At 40.2% G+C, this 11,068-nt stretch overlaps 1 protein-coding gene across 2 annotated transcripts; it reads left to right on the top strand.

The window, feature by feature from the left end:
- The first annotated feature begins 3,632 nt into the window (after positions 1 to 3,632).
- Positions 3,633 to 10,648, top strand: rabggta (Rab geranylgeranyltransferase subunit alpha). 2 transcript variants are annotated; one of them, XM_084548511.1, is made up of 17 exons: positions 3,633 to 3,730; positions 4,071 to 4,116; positions 4,268 to 4,378; positions 4,901 to 5,025; positions 5,129 to 5,316; positions 5,404 to 5,661; positions 5,748 to 5,831; positions 5,968 to 6,044; positions 6,631 to 6,726; positions 7,607 to 7,712; positions 7,803 to 7,854; positions 7,930 to 8,018; positions 8,151 to 8,239; positions 8,310 to 8,426; positions 8,525 to 8,638; positions 8,777 to 8,864; positions 9,525 to 10,648. In XM_084548511.1, the coding sequence occupies exons 2-17, from the start codon at positions 4,114 to 4,116 to the stop codon at positions 9,671 to 9,673; spliced, it is 1,746 nt and encodes a 581-aa protein (XP_084404637.1). In that variant the 5' UTR covers positions 3,633 to 3,730; positions 4,071 to 4,113; the 3' UTR covers positions 9,674 to 10,648. The 2 variants fall into 2 exon arrangements, with proteins under 2 accessions (XP_084404637.1, XP_084404636.1); XM_084548510.1 differs by having other exon boundaries at positions 5,968 to 6,050.
- The last annotated feature ends 420 nt before the right edge of the window (positions 10,649 to 11,068 follow it).

Raw genomic sequence — 11,068 nt, 5'->3', positions numbered from 1 at the left:
GGATCAACGTAAAAAAAAATTGAGTTAATCAATCACACGAAATATTTGACATTGACTCAAAGCAAATAATGTAATTTAGTTTAACCTGAAAAGTTTAACTCCATGCAACCATTTTTTAAAGATTGGAGCAATCTAATTATTTTAGGTTGTCTCAAATAAAAAAGTAACAGTTGTCATTATTTGAAATGTATAGTAAATCAAATTTTAAAAAATTGCTTTTAATACATTTTGATCAATGACTACTCAGTTTCAAATGTATGAAGATAAACAGTCTGCTTCAGCTAAACACCAGAAACGAGACTACTGATGTCATCAGAAGACAAATCATGAAGCTGCAATAGTAGCACAACTCCTAAGACATCATGCAAATGTCAAATTGTCAAATCCGTTGATTCTTCATCAGGAAGTTCTTCAGATAGTAAATCATCATCAAACAGCTCGGTGGTGCCTCTCACAAATGATTCTACAACAGCAGGACTATCAACAGGTCCATCAACAATTCCGGGCTTTAAATCATTAATTGAATGGGGGATATGTTTTCTCCATTTGTGAGTATTGAAAGCTCCATATAGATTGATTTTGTATGAGCAACAAGCAAACATACAACTGACAGATTCATGATTTTTCAAATGTTTCCCAGTGTGTCGAAAATAGTCTGTCTCAGTAGAAAGTAGATTGTTGTAGCAAATGTGGCACTTGAAGAATTGTGAAAAGCTATCTTTCTGTGAGGATTGTTGAGCAGGATGGGAATTGCTTAGATGGGTCAGTAGAGCTTTCCATGTCTTGCATGTGCATGGGCAATTCTCGTAAGTACAGGGGTAAGCACGGCCCCGTCCATAATGCCGATGATCAAGTTTATAGTGTTTCAGAAGTTCAGATCTTCTTGAAAATGAATTGTCACAGTCTACATTTCCAAATGCACGGATAACTGAGGAAAAATGATACAAAAGATACCTTTAGTTAACCGAGTAGACCACACCTAATTTTTAATTTACATTTAGTTTTACTTGGTAGATCTGGTAGACAATTTCCCAGATAAGAGAAGATTCTATACTTTCCCCAGCCCACTGGCCTAATTATCAAAAATGCCCTTATGACATTGTAAATAGAACTTACCACAAGCAATAATCACTGGCAGGAGCTTCCAAATAGGTTGCGCAGCAGAAACACAACTGATTGGTGGCTGCTTCCCTGAAACTGAAAGAGAATACATTATTTGTTTTTTAAGTTAGCCATCAAGTGTGTTAGCTACTAACATGATGCACAAATTACCCAACTTTTAACATAAACAGATATACTTTATTTTATGATTTTAGGGAAGCTGGCTAACATTTTGGTACTTTTCTACCACATGTAAATTCTGTTAACAGTGTAGCAAAGTAACATTACCAGCAAGAACCAGCTGGGCCTTGTAATATTATGGCTGATAAATACTGAACACAAGATAATTAGGAGGGTGAATAAAAGATCAAAGATGCGTTTGTGCTATTGACAGCAGAAATAACCTTCAGTCAAATTCGCAGCTTGAACCTGGGGATTAACTAACGTTACCACATGTCAAGTGTCAAAAACGCAACAACAACAACAAAAAAGACTTTGGAGTGTTATTAACCCCCATCCTGACAAGCTAGCATGTCATGGTTGGTACTATCTATAGCTTTAAAACAGAGCCCGCAGAGCACTTTAAGACAGTAATGTCAGCAAATAAACATTTGCTAGGCTCTTCGTGCCACTGTTAACTATTAAAAACACTAAGCAGAGCAAACGCATTGTAAGTCACAAACATAACATTAGCTGTGACGTTAACTAACTTACACGTGGTAACTTAAGCTACCATCAATGCCGCCACAAAATAACATTACATTTACAAATGATAGTTTGCATTTCTTAGTTAGCTAGTGAAATGTGATAACATAACCCACCCACAACCAGAGCACGGCTTACGTCAGTTAACGTTATACTTTGAATGAAGAATGCTAACGTTAGTACGGAAGCCCTAAACTACGGAAGCTGGGAACGGCCATGGATTTTTTATTTTTTTTTGCACTGTTATATCGTGATGACGAATTAATTAATTCGTTATCTCGAGAAAACAAACTTTGTTATATCGAGATAACGACTTATTAATTCGTTATCTCGAGATAACGATCTTTGTTATATCGTGATAACGAATTAATAAGTCGTTATCTACATCTACATAATACATATTCTGTTCTCAAAATTATGTAATAATGATCAAATACAATCAAAAGTAATTGTTCAGTCGTACATGTGAAAGGTATGTCGTGGGATCTGGTTTCCTACGGAAGCCCTAAACTACGGAAGCCCTAAACGGCCATGCATTACATTTTATTTCCTCCGTTTTCCCGTGATAACGAGTTAATTTCCTCCGTTTTCCCGAGATAACGGGATAATTTTCTCGAGATCTCGTGATAATGAAGCTTTGTTTTCCCGAGATAACGATATAATTAATTCGAGAGCTTGAGATAACGAAACTTTGTTTTCCCGTGATAACGATATAATTAATTCGTGATCTAGAGAAATCAAAACGATATTGTAGTAGGCTATATTAAATCATTGCAGGAAACATCATTCAGTGTAGCAATGTCAGAGGAGCAGGAGCATATTGATAACCGCGTCACATATCTTTTCAATCAAGGCCTGACACAGGCTGAAATAGCATTATGCTTTGCTATTACAGACAATAGACACAGTTTATTTGTTTAGCATGGACACATGACATCACTTATGATGATTTGAGTGTGTTTTCAAGTAGAGCAGTGGCCTCACCAAAAGCCTCAATTCCCTAACAACTTGAAAATGTTACATGCTTGAAAATACTTTAACAGAGATACGCGTTACATGTTTTGCATTTTTGCACAAAAAGTTAAAATTGTTTACAGAAAGGTTAGGAGGCTTACAAAAGATTTTTTGACTAAACCTATAATGTACCACAAAGCACAATCTGAAGCAGAGTAATGCATTCACATCTTTAATGCACATGCTGGTGCTTTTTGTTGTTTTAAACTGTTGAATGCTACCAAGAGTTACTGTTGGAGAGTTACAGTTTGATGACTGTTACATGAATTAAGTTCTTTAAATGTATTTCCAGGCTTCCAGGCCCACTCAACAGGCTTTGCATTATGTAATGAGATGTTGTGATGTACTGGAATGGAAAAAAAAAATGACACTGTTGAGGAAATATTTTTGTGTTTTATTTGGGTCAAATGTTTTGTATTAAACTGTTTTCCAAACTTAAATTAGTTGTAAATGTTATTATTTCACAGTCAAATCATATTTGATGAGAGCATACTTCTTCCTTGAAGGACACAAGGTCCATGAACTGTGCCATTTTCATCCTCATGCAGAAAACACTGGATTCTGTTCACCAAAGGGTGTGAAATAAAATGTATGAATGCATGGCCGTTTAGGGCTTCCGTAGTTTGGGGCTTCCGTAGGGTTTCGCTTGTCTTACGATGGAAGCATTTCCAAGCAGCACGAATAAGGCGTCCTGCGATCGCTCCAGTTTGCCTCCTCCAATATGGCGGCGACGTTGACGTACGTATGTCTATGCCATGCAAACCATAACCGTGAATGAAAAAAAGACTGTCTGTGACGCAATATTCCTGAGACGGAAGTAAAGGATTGTAGTCGTTAGAACTCCTGATGGTGACATGACAAATCAAATTGCATTCTAAAAAAACGTCAACCACCCGAAGAAGAAAAGCAGGTGGGTGTTTTTTGGGATGAATGCTGCAGCGTTTAGCGTATTGCCGTAATGGAAGTAAATGTTCTGCTGCTGGTTGCTGTTTATCTGTGCTGTTTCAATGAGCTGTGAATGAGCTGAGCCCAGTGTTTACTGACAACGGGGCTAATCACCAAGCTAACTTGAGACTCGGGGCTGTTTGTATTCAGTGTTTTTAACTCTTCTGATGATTATAAACCTGTATACTGAGCGCTTATAATACTGAGTTGTCATAACTCCCGTGTCAGTCTGTCAGCTCCTTGTGCTTGTGTGTCATGTGAGCGTTACTCAGGCCTAACAATGACTGTCACCTTCCATGTACCAGTATAAACAGATTTTAGAACAAGTCTCCTCCAGAAACAGCAAGGATGGTAAGGGATTTATCAATTTCTTATTTTGAAATGTACGCATATTCACTGCATTGATATAGTATACACATTTGTCAATGAATAATCATTTAATTATATGAACCTTTTTACTTGCCGGGTAACCTGAACCTCCCAATCTTCCTGCTTTTGACAGCATGGCCGAGTTAAGGTGAAATCTACGGCCCAGCAGGAGGAGGAGAAAAGAAAGGAGCGAGAGAAGAAGCTGAAGATATATGTGGCTGCACGTGATGCCTGTTTTTCTAAGGTCTTTTGGAAAATCATATTGCACAGTGTTTAAACAAGTCCATTGAAAAGACCAAAAGCAGTAATAAATTCTTCTTACTAACAAGTATGACCCATGTAGCAACTGTTGGACTGTATTCACTACAATGAGCTCAGGCACTGTGGTTCATTTTAAGTCAAACCCTAAGAAATGTGTACATTAATCTGCAGTTGAAAGTAGTCCCTGACAAATTCACCATTTTCTTCTTTCTGATTAACATTTGCTCAAAACTACAACTATTTAGGAAAGTATTGTATGAAACTGACACATTTTTAAACATTACTGGTTTTAGTCTTTGATGGGTTTTGATTATCGTAATACATTTTTAAAATAATATAGTTTACCCCTAAACTAAATGAATAGTTTCCCTTACTGATCTTTGCGTATTTAATTCTGTCAGATGTTGTCGGTGCTCATTTCTCTGACGGCTTTCCCATGTTTCTTTTTGCCCACCTGTCACTACATGTATTTGTCTCAACCTGCCTACTCTCTCCTGTATAACAGAGGAAGGAGGGTGTTTGGGATGAAGAGGCTCTCCAGCTGACCCAGCAGCTTCTTTCATCCAACCCTGACTTTGCAACCCTCTGGAACTACAGAAGAGAAATCCTAATGCACCTGGAAACTGTGAAGTTAGATCATTTTCCATTTACCCGTTCATAGATGCACATTGGTAAATCATCTTGAGATGTAACAGTGAGAATGGTGGTTTTGTTTCTTGATGTCTTTCTTCAGAGATGAGGATGAAGTTCAGAAGATTTATGAGGCCGAGCTGTCATTTCTGGAGTCTTGTCTAAAGGTCAACCCAAAGTCCTATGGCAGCTGGCACCACCGGGGCTGGGTCTCAGCCCGTCTGCCTCGCCCAGACTGGGCCAGAGAGCTTAGCCTGTGTGATCGCTGTTTGAGCCTGGACGACCGCAACTGTGAGTAGAAGAAGGAAGCAGCATGATATTGAAAACGTATTTAGTATGTCACCCCTTTCTCATGGCGCATTGTCCCATCTCGGCCAGTCCATTGCTGGGATTATCGTCGCATGGTGGTGAAGATGTCCGGCGTGCCTGTGGCTAAGGAGTTGGAGTTTACTGATCGTCTTATTGGCTCCAACTTTTCCAACTACTCCAGCTGGCACTACCGCAGCACTCTACTGCCATTGCTCCATCCGGAGTCTCCCGAGCCCCCCTCACCGTGCCGCGAGTCTCTGCAGTCATCCTCTCCACCTTCTCCTCAAACCCACTCCCACCGTGTCTGTGAAGAGCAGCTTCTTAAAGGTAAACTCTGAGTATTTACAGTACATTCATTATAAATGGTTCTACTTTGCAAGTGGAATTAATCAAATTATATTCATTTTTTTCAGAGTATGAGCTTGTACAGAATGCTTTCTTCACTGATCCCAATGATCAGAGTGCTTGGTTCTACTATCGCTGGTTATTAGGCAGAGGTATGTCCTTCTGTGACTGTGTTTGAAAGTACATTCCCATACATGCCCATTTATCTGTGCTTGAAAATATTTCTTGTGCAATGTAAGTCATCAAATGTGAATGCCGCACCTCTGACGACTCCGTTTTCTTTTCCAGCGGAGCGTGAAGAGATGATAAGCTGTGTGTATGTCAGTCGGGATGAGGAGAGGGTGACTGTTGCCTTCTCCAGGCCTGTCAGTGTTAGTATTTTCTTTCTTATATAACCTAATATTTGACTATTAGTCATGTACACAATGATTTACAGTTTTTGGAAGCTTAATAGTTACTTAGACTTGGATAAACTTTATTGGTCCACAAGGGAAATTGCTTGGTCACAGTAGCTTAGTTGCACACTTCATCCACACCAAAAGATCAGCTTGTAATGCTGTCATCACTCAGAACACAGGGACCTAAAAGTGATAACATCTGTACCTTTACAGTGTGTACCCTTTGTTCTCTTTGAAGTAGCTTTTATCATGTTATTTTCAAAATATAAGATGTTTTCGTGTCTAATTTTAGTGTGGGATATGAAAAAACTGAACTCAGTATTGGGCCACCATGTCGTACCCTACGTGTCCGTCATTCTATATCCTGAAACAATGCTAAAAACAAAGGCAATTGGACTTGTTGAGTTGATGTTTCCACCTATTATCCACATTCCTCAGTTCTTACTGACTAATGGGGAGTAAAGGTTTTCATTAGGAACATTTGTGGATGGTGCACACCTACAACTCACGTGACTAGAGTCTTTTTTTCTCTACCCTGCGTTGGCTCCGTCAGGCGCAGTCGGTCGGTCTGTTCCTGGTCCTCGATGGTCAGCCCCAGAGAGTGGAGTGGAGGAGTGTCCACCCACGCTTCAAACACAGTCCCGTCTGGGTATCCTTTTCCTTTATGATTCAACTGGCAACTTAGCTCCCAAAGATTAATAGATTGTCACTCTGTGCTGCTGATTCAATAGGGGACCAGTTTAACATTTTGCTCTCACTATTGTTTTTCATAGCGAATGCTGATAAGATGGTGTGGTATGTACATCAGGGCGGAAAGAAAGTTTCATCATGACGTCTTGATCGGTTGACTTAAGTGGAATGTTATTGTTGCCTCTCCCAGTCTGTCACTTCCTGTCGTAGATATTTTTAAATTTTGTCTGGGGACAGTGACACAGGACACATGACACCAGGTGTAGTCAGAAAAGCGCCATTGTTTACTGTCCTTTACAGTCCACAGCTGCGCACAGTTAAAAATAGTATGGAATAGCTAGGGTAACATTTTTTGGACACAGTTGTGTTTCACAGTCCTCTCGGTAGATTTTTCTGGAGCTCTTAACCGTGTGACATAATCCTCGGGATGGTTTTTGCACAGAAATCACAGAAATGAATCTGTTGGCATGCACTCTTAAAATTTAATCTGTGTCTGTGTCTGCTGTTCATATCTGTTTGATCTTAATCGTTTTATCTATATAAACATAGTTCAGTTAGAAATACATAATGTTCACTTATTGAATGTTTTATTAATCTTTGGAAATTTAAATTAAATTATTAACGCCTAGCCTGTCCAAATGGCCTTGTCATGTTTTACTTATCTGGCTCAGTGGTAACAGACTGCTGTGTTGACACGAGCCTTGGAATATGCAGACTCACACTGTGAGGCAGCAGGTTTGTCTTAAAGCATGCTAATTTATGCTCAACTCAAACACTTCCTATTCATGTGTGGAATAAATATTCCACATTTGGTTCCTTTGCAACCTTAACTGACTCAGATCTGCGATCTTCCCCCTGGAACCATCAACGACATCAGCAATGAACACAATCTGACTGTGCACTGGACTGAAAAACACACTCACAGGGACTGTGCTCTGTACACAGGTGATACAGGCAGCTCATCTGTATGTTCTGTCGGGCTAGATTATAAATTTGTCTTTCCTTCATTAAACTGTGGACTTTTAACTTCCAAAGGTCGGACTGAGAGTTGGTGTCGGGACACGGCTACTGATCAGGAACTTTTCAGGTACCGTTTTAACATGATTACCACACATTATCTTTTTTTAAAGAGTAAGAACGCAGTGTGCCCTTTTCTCTGCAGGAGTGAACTCTCGGTAGAGAAGACCTCAGTGTTACAGTCTGAGCTACAATCAGTCAACCAGCTACAAGAACTGGAGCCACGCAATAAATGTAAATGCTTTCAAAATGATTACTTTAGAGAACAAAATCAACTACTTCACATAAAACCACACGATTATGATGTTAGCTGCTGGTCACAGTGTTTATTTATGTGACCACTGGCCTTTTTCTTTGCTTTGACAGGGTGTTTACTGACCATTATCCTCCTGATGAGGGCACTAGACCCTCTTGGATATGAAAAGGAGACACTTGCCCATTTCCAAACACTCAAAGTAAGTATTAACCATATACCTTTAAGTCTATGGCACTGACATGACTGACTGAAAGCTCTTTCTCCGCTAGGAAGTGGATTCCATGCGCTCTGCTTATTACGGTGACCTGTGCAGCAAGTTTATGATTGAAAACACAATCCTGAAAATGGAGTACGCTGAAGTGCGCGTCTTCAGCATTTCTGAAAAGGTTGGTTAGGAGTTCCCGCAAGAAATCATGAAACCTGAAACATTTGTTTGCTGATTAGGGAAGTGCTGAAAAATTACGTCTGCTTTTCCGGCCAACAGAACCTGACCACTTTATGCCACCTGGACCAGCTGTTATTGGTTACCCACATCAACCTGTCCTCTAATCAGCTGCAGCGGCTGCCACCTCATTTCGCTATGTTGCAGTGCCTGGAGGTGATAAAGCCGCAATTCAAATCCAATTCTCTCTCTCACACGGACGATGTTTGTTTTCCATGTATTGTGTGTTGCACAATTGACTGATTAGAGTAGGACAGGCACTTTTGCAATTAAATGACTTGTTTACACTTGCAGGTCTTGGAGGCTGATAATAACGCCATAGAAAACCTGGAAGGAGTGTATCACCTTCCCAGACTGGAGGAAGTTCTGCTGAAGAATAACAGTATCCTTAAATCAGAGTTTCATATTCCAAACAGATATTTATCTGGCGTCATCACTTTCATAATTTGTCTCTGTTTGTCATACTAGTGACGTAAGAAATAGGTGAATCAGCTCTGAGTGTCTCAGTGTTGCAAAACAGACCCAGTAAAGAGTAGGAAGCAGCTGATGGTGTGTGATGTAAAAAGGCCTGCTGCACACAAGGATGCCGTTTACGCCGTTTTAAAGTTGCACTCGTAACGAGACTCTTCAGATCGATGATTTATTTTACCTGAAACTCAAGCAACTGAGTAAATAAAAGCAGTCATTTCACAGAGCAAACAGCTTCATTAAGAAGAGAAGAGACACATCGCTGCCTCAGACTCCTTCATGGTTCACTTCCCCTAGAACGCTTAAAAGGAATTAATGAGCTTGCAGGTAGTGACACAAAGGCTATATTCAAGGTTTATTTTATTTCTCTTGTAGTGACAGCTAAAGTTTAGTTGGAGGGCTTCATGTTTTATATTTAGAGAAACAAATTCATATCCCAAGTGTCGCATTTGACATGTGGATCATGATTTCACACCAGTGTTGGGAATATGTGCGTCACATCTCCTGTTATTCATGGCTGCTGTTGTCACTCACCCCAGCGCAGAGGATGACTTTCCTTAACCCAAACCCACAGAAATTTCAACCCTGGCAGATCTTCAGCCACTGACATCCTGCCCCAAGCTGAGGCGCCTCGATCTCCGTGGCAACCCTGTCACTCAGACGGCCAATGTCGAGTCAGAGTTAGCCGAGCTGCTGCCCACAGTCACGGACCTCCTGCTCTGATCATTCCAGGGCAGGAATCACTGTCCTTCAGCCCTTCATCTGTCCTTCACCTTCTCTGTCGTGTTTGTCGGGGAAATGAGCAAGTGTTCTTTTTCTGTGTCTTGTGACTCTGTTTGTTTCACTGGTTTCGGAGAATGCCAATCACAGCAAAGCCCGAGGGTCTGGCTGTCTGACAGCTTATGCCAGAAAGCTGTTTCAACACCTTTAACATGAAGCCTACGTAAGTGTGAGTGAGTGCGTAATAACCAACGGTGCATTTCATCATTTGTGTGCGTGCGTGCGGATGTCCTTAAAACAAAACAAATAGTTGCATGCAGAAACATTGATAACGGAGTAAACTGAATATGGATTGGCGTGCAGCAATGCTGGCTTGTTGCTTCTTTAACGGTTAAGATAGAAGAAAAGCTTATACCTGATGATCAGAACATTGCACAGTTCTCATACACATTTTTTTTAAAGCATTTAATAGATGACATTATACTGTTGCACAGTAAGTCACAGATTCAGTAATAAACAGCACACATTGTGTCACTGCCTTCCAAAAAAAAAAAAAAGCCTCTTGTGTTTTTTCTCCCCTTTAAAAGAAAGCGAGTATCAGACAAACCTTAAAGAAAGGATGAGTTCAGAATAGTTCTGAGTAAACATTTCTCCTTTCAGCGCTGGCTGAAGACATTTCATCGTAACATTACTCGACTGCTAGTTCTCCGTAGTACTCATTCTGTATATAAATAGATAATTAACTGAAGCTACAGCTAATCCGAGTCATTAGCAGTCTGACTTAACAATCAATGAGTTGATCGGTTTCCAAGTTTTGTGAGTGAATCACAGGCTTAAGTACACAATAAGCTTAACCCCCGTATTAACTTAAGGTGTGTGCCAGAGCCGCCAGCAGTTTGTCACCTTGTTCGGTCTTTAGCTGCCACTCCGTCATTGTTCACTTGTTTGCCTTCTTCATGCCATCCATTTGATTTAGTAAGATGCTGGCAGAGCAACTCTTTGGGAGTGTCTAAACAAAACAAGCTGCTTTTGAATCACAACACGCCTTTTGATTCTTAACCTAAACAGAGGTTAACCGCTTCTTGTCGATTAGGAAACTCACCGTTTCTGCAAATCATGCCAGCAGGTCTGTCAAGTAATATAATTGCATCATTTCAGAATATCAGCAGTTAGCATTAATGACTGCTTCCTGGTCATACTGTAGTTATTAAGACTGTGATTGTCGTTCACAACAAAATTAACGAATGTTGCAATGCAGATGTCCCTAAAAAAAAATACAGACACTTCACAACAACTAAAGACTTCTGTCGTCCACGCTAGTGACAGCAATGGCCGCCGTTATCAGCCCATCCACTCATCTGTCCCATTCTCGTAACCTCAAAGGTCTCTAACTCAAAA

The sequence above is a fragment of the Chelon labrosus genome, assembly GCF_963514085.1.
Source record: "Chelon labrosus genome assembly, chromosome: 7".
Taxonomy (NCBI): Eukaryota; Metazoa; Chordata; class Actinopteri; order Mugiliformes; family Mugilidae; genus Chelon; species Chelon labrosus.
This window is presented reverse-complemented; position numbering and strand designations above follow the sequence as displayed.

Bases quoted from the DNA above. Each gene is read 5' to 3' on its own strand.
- rabggta (XM_084548510.1), top strand. The intron at 5,026-5,128 runs GTTAGATCATTT...GTCTTTCTTCAG, and splicing joins ATGCACCTGGAAACTGTGAA to AGATGAGGATGAAGTTCAGA. The intron at 8,639-8,776 runs GTGATAAAGCCG...TTACACTTGCAG, and splicing joins CTATGTTGCAGTGCCTGGAG to GTCTTGGAGGCTGATAATAA.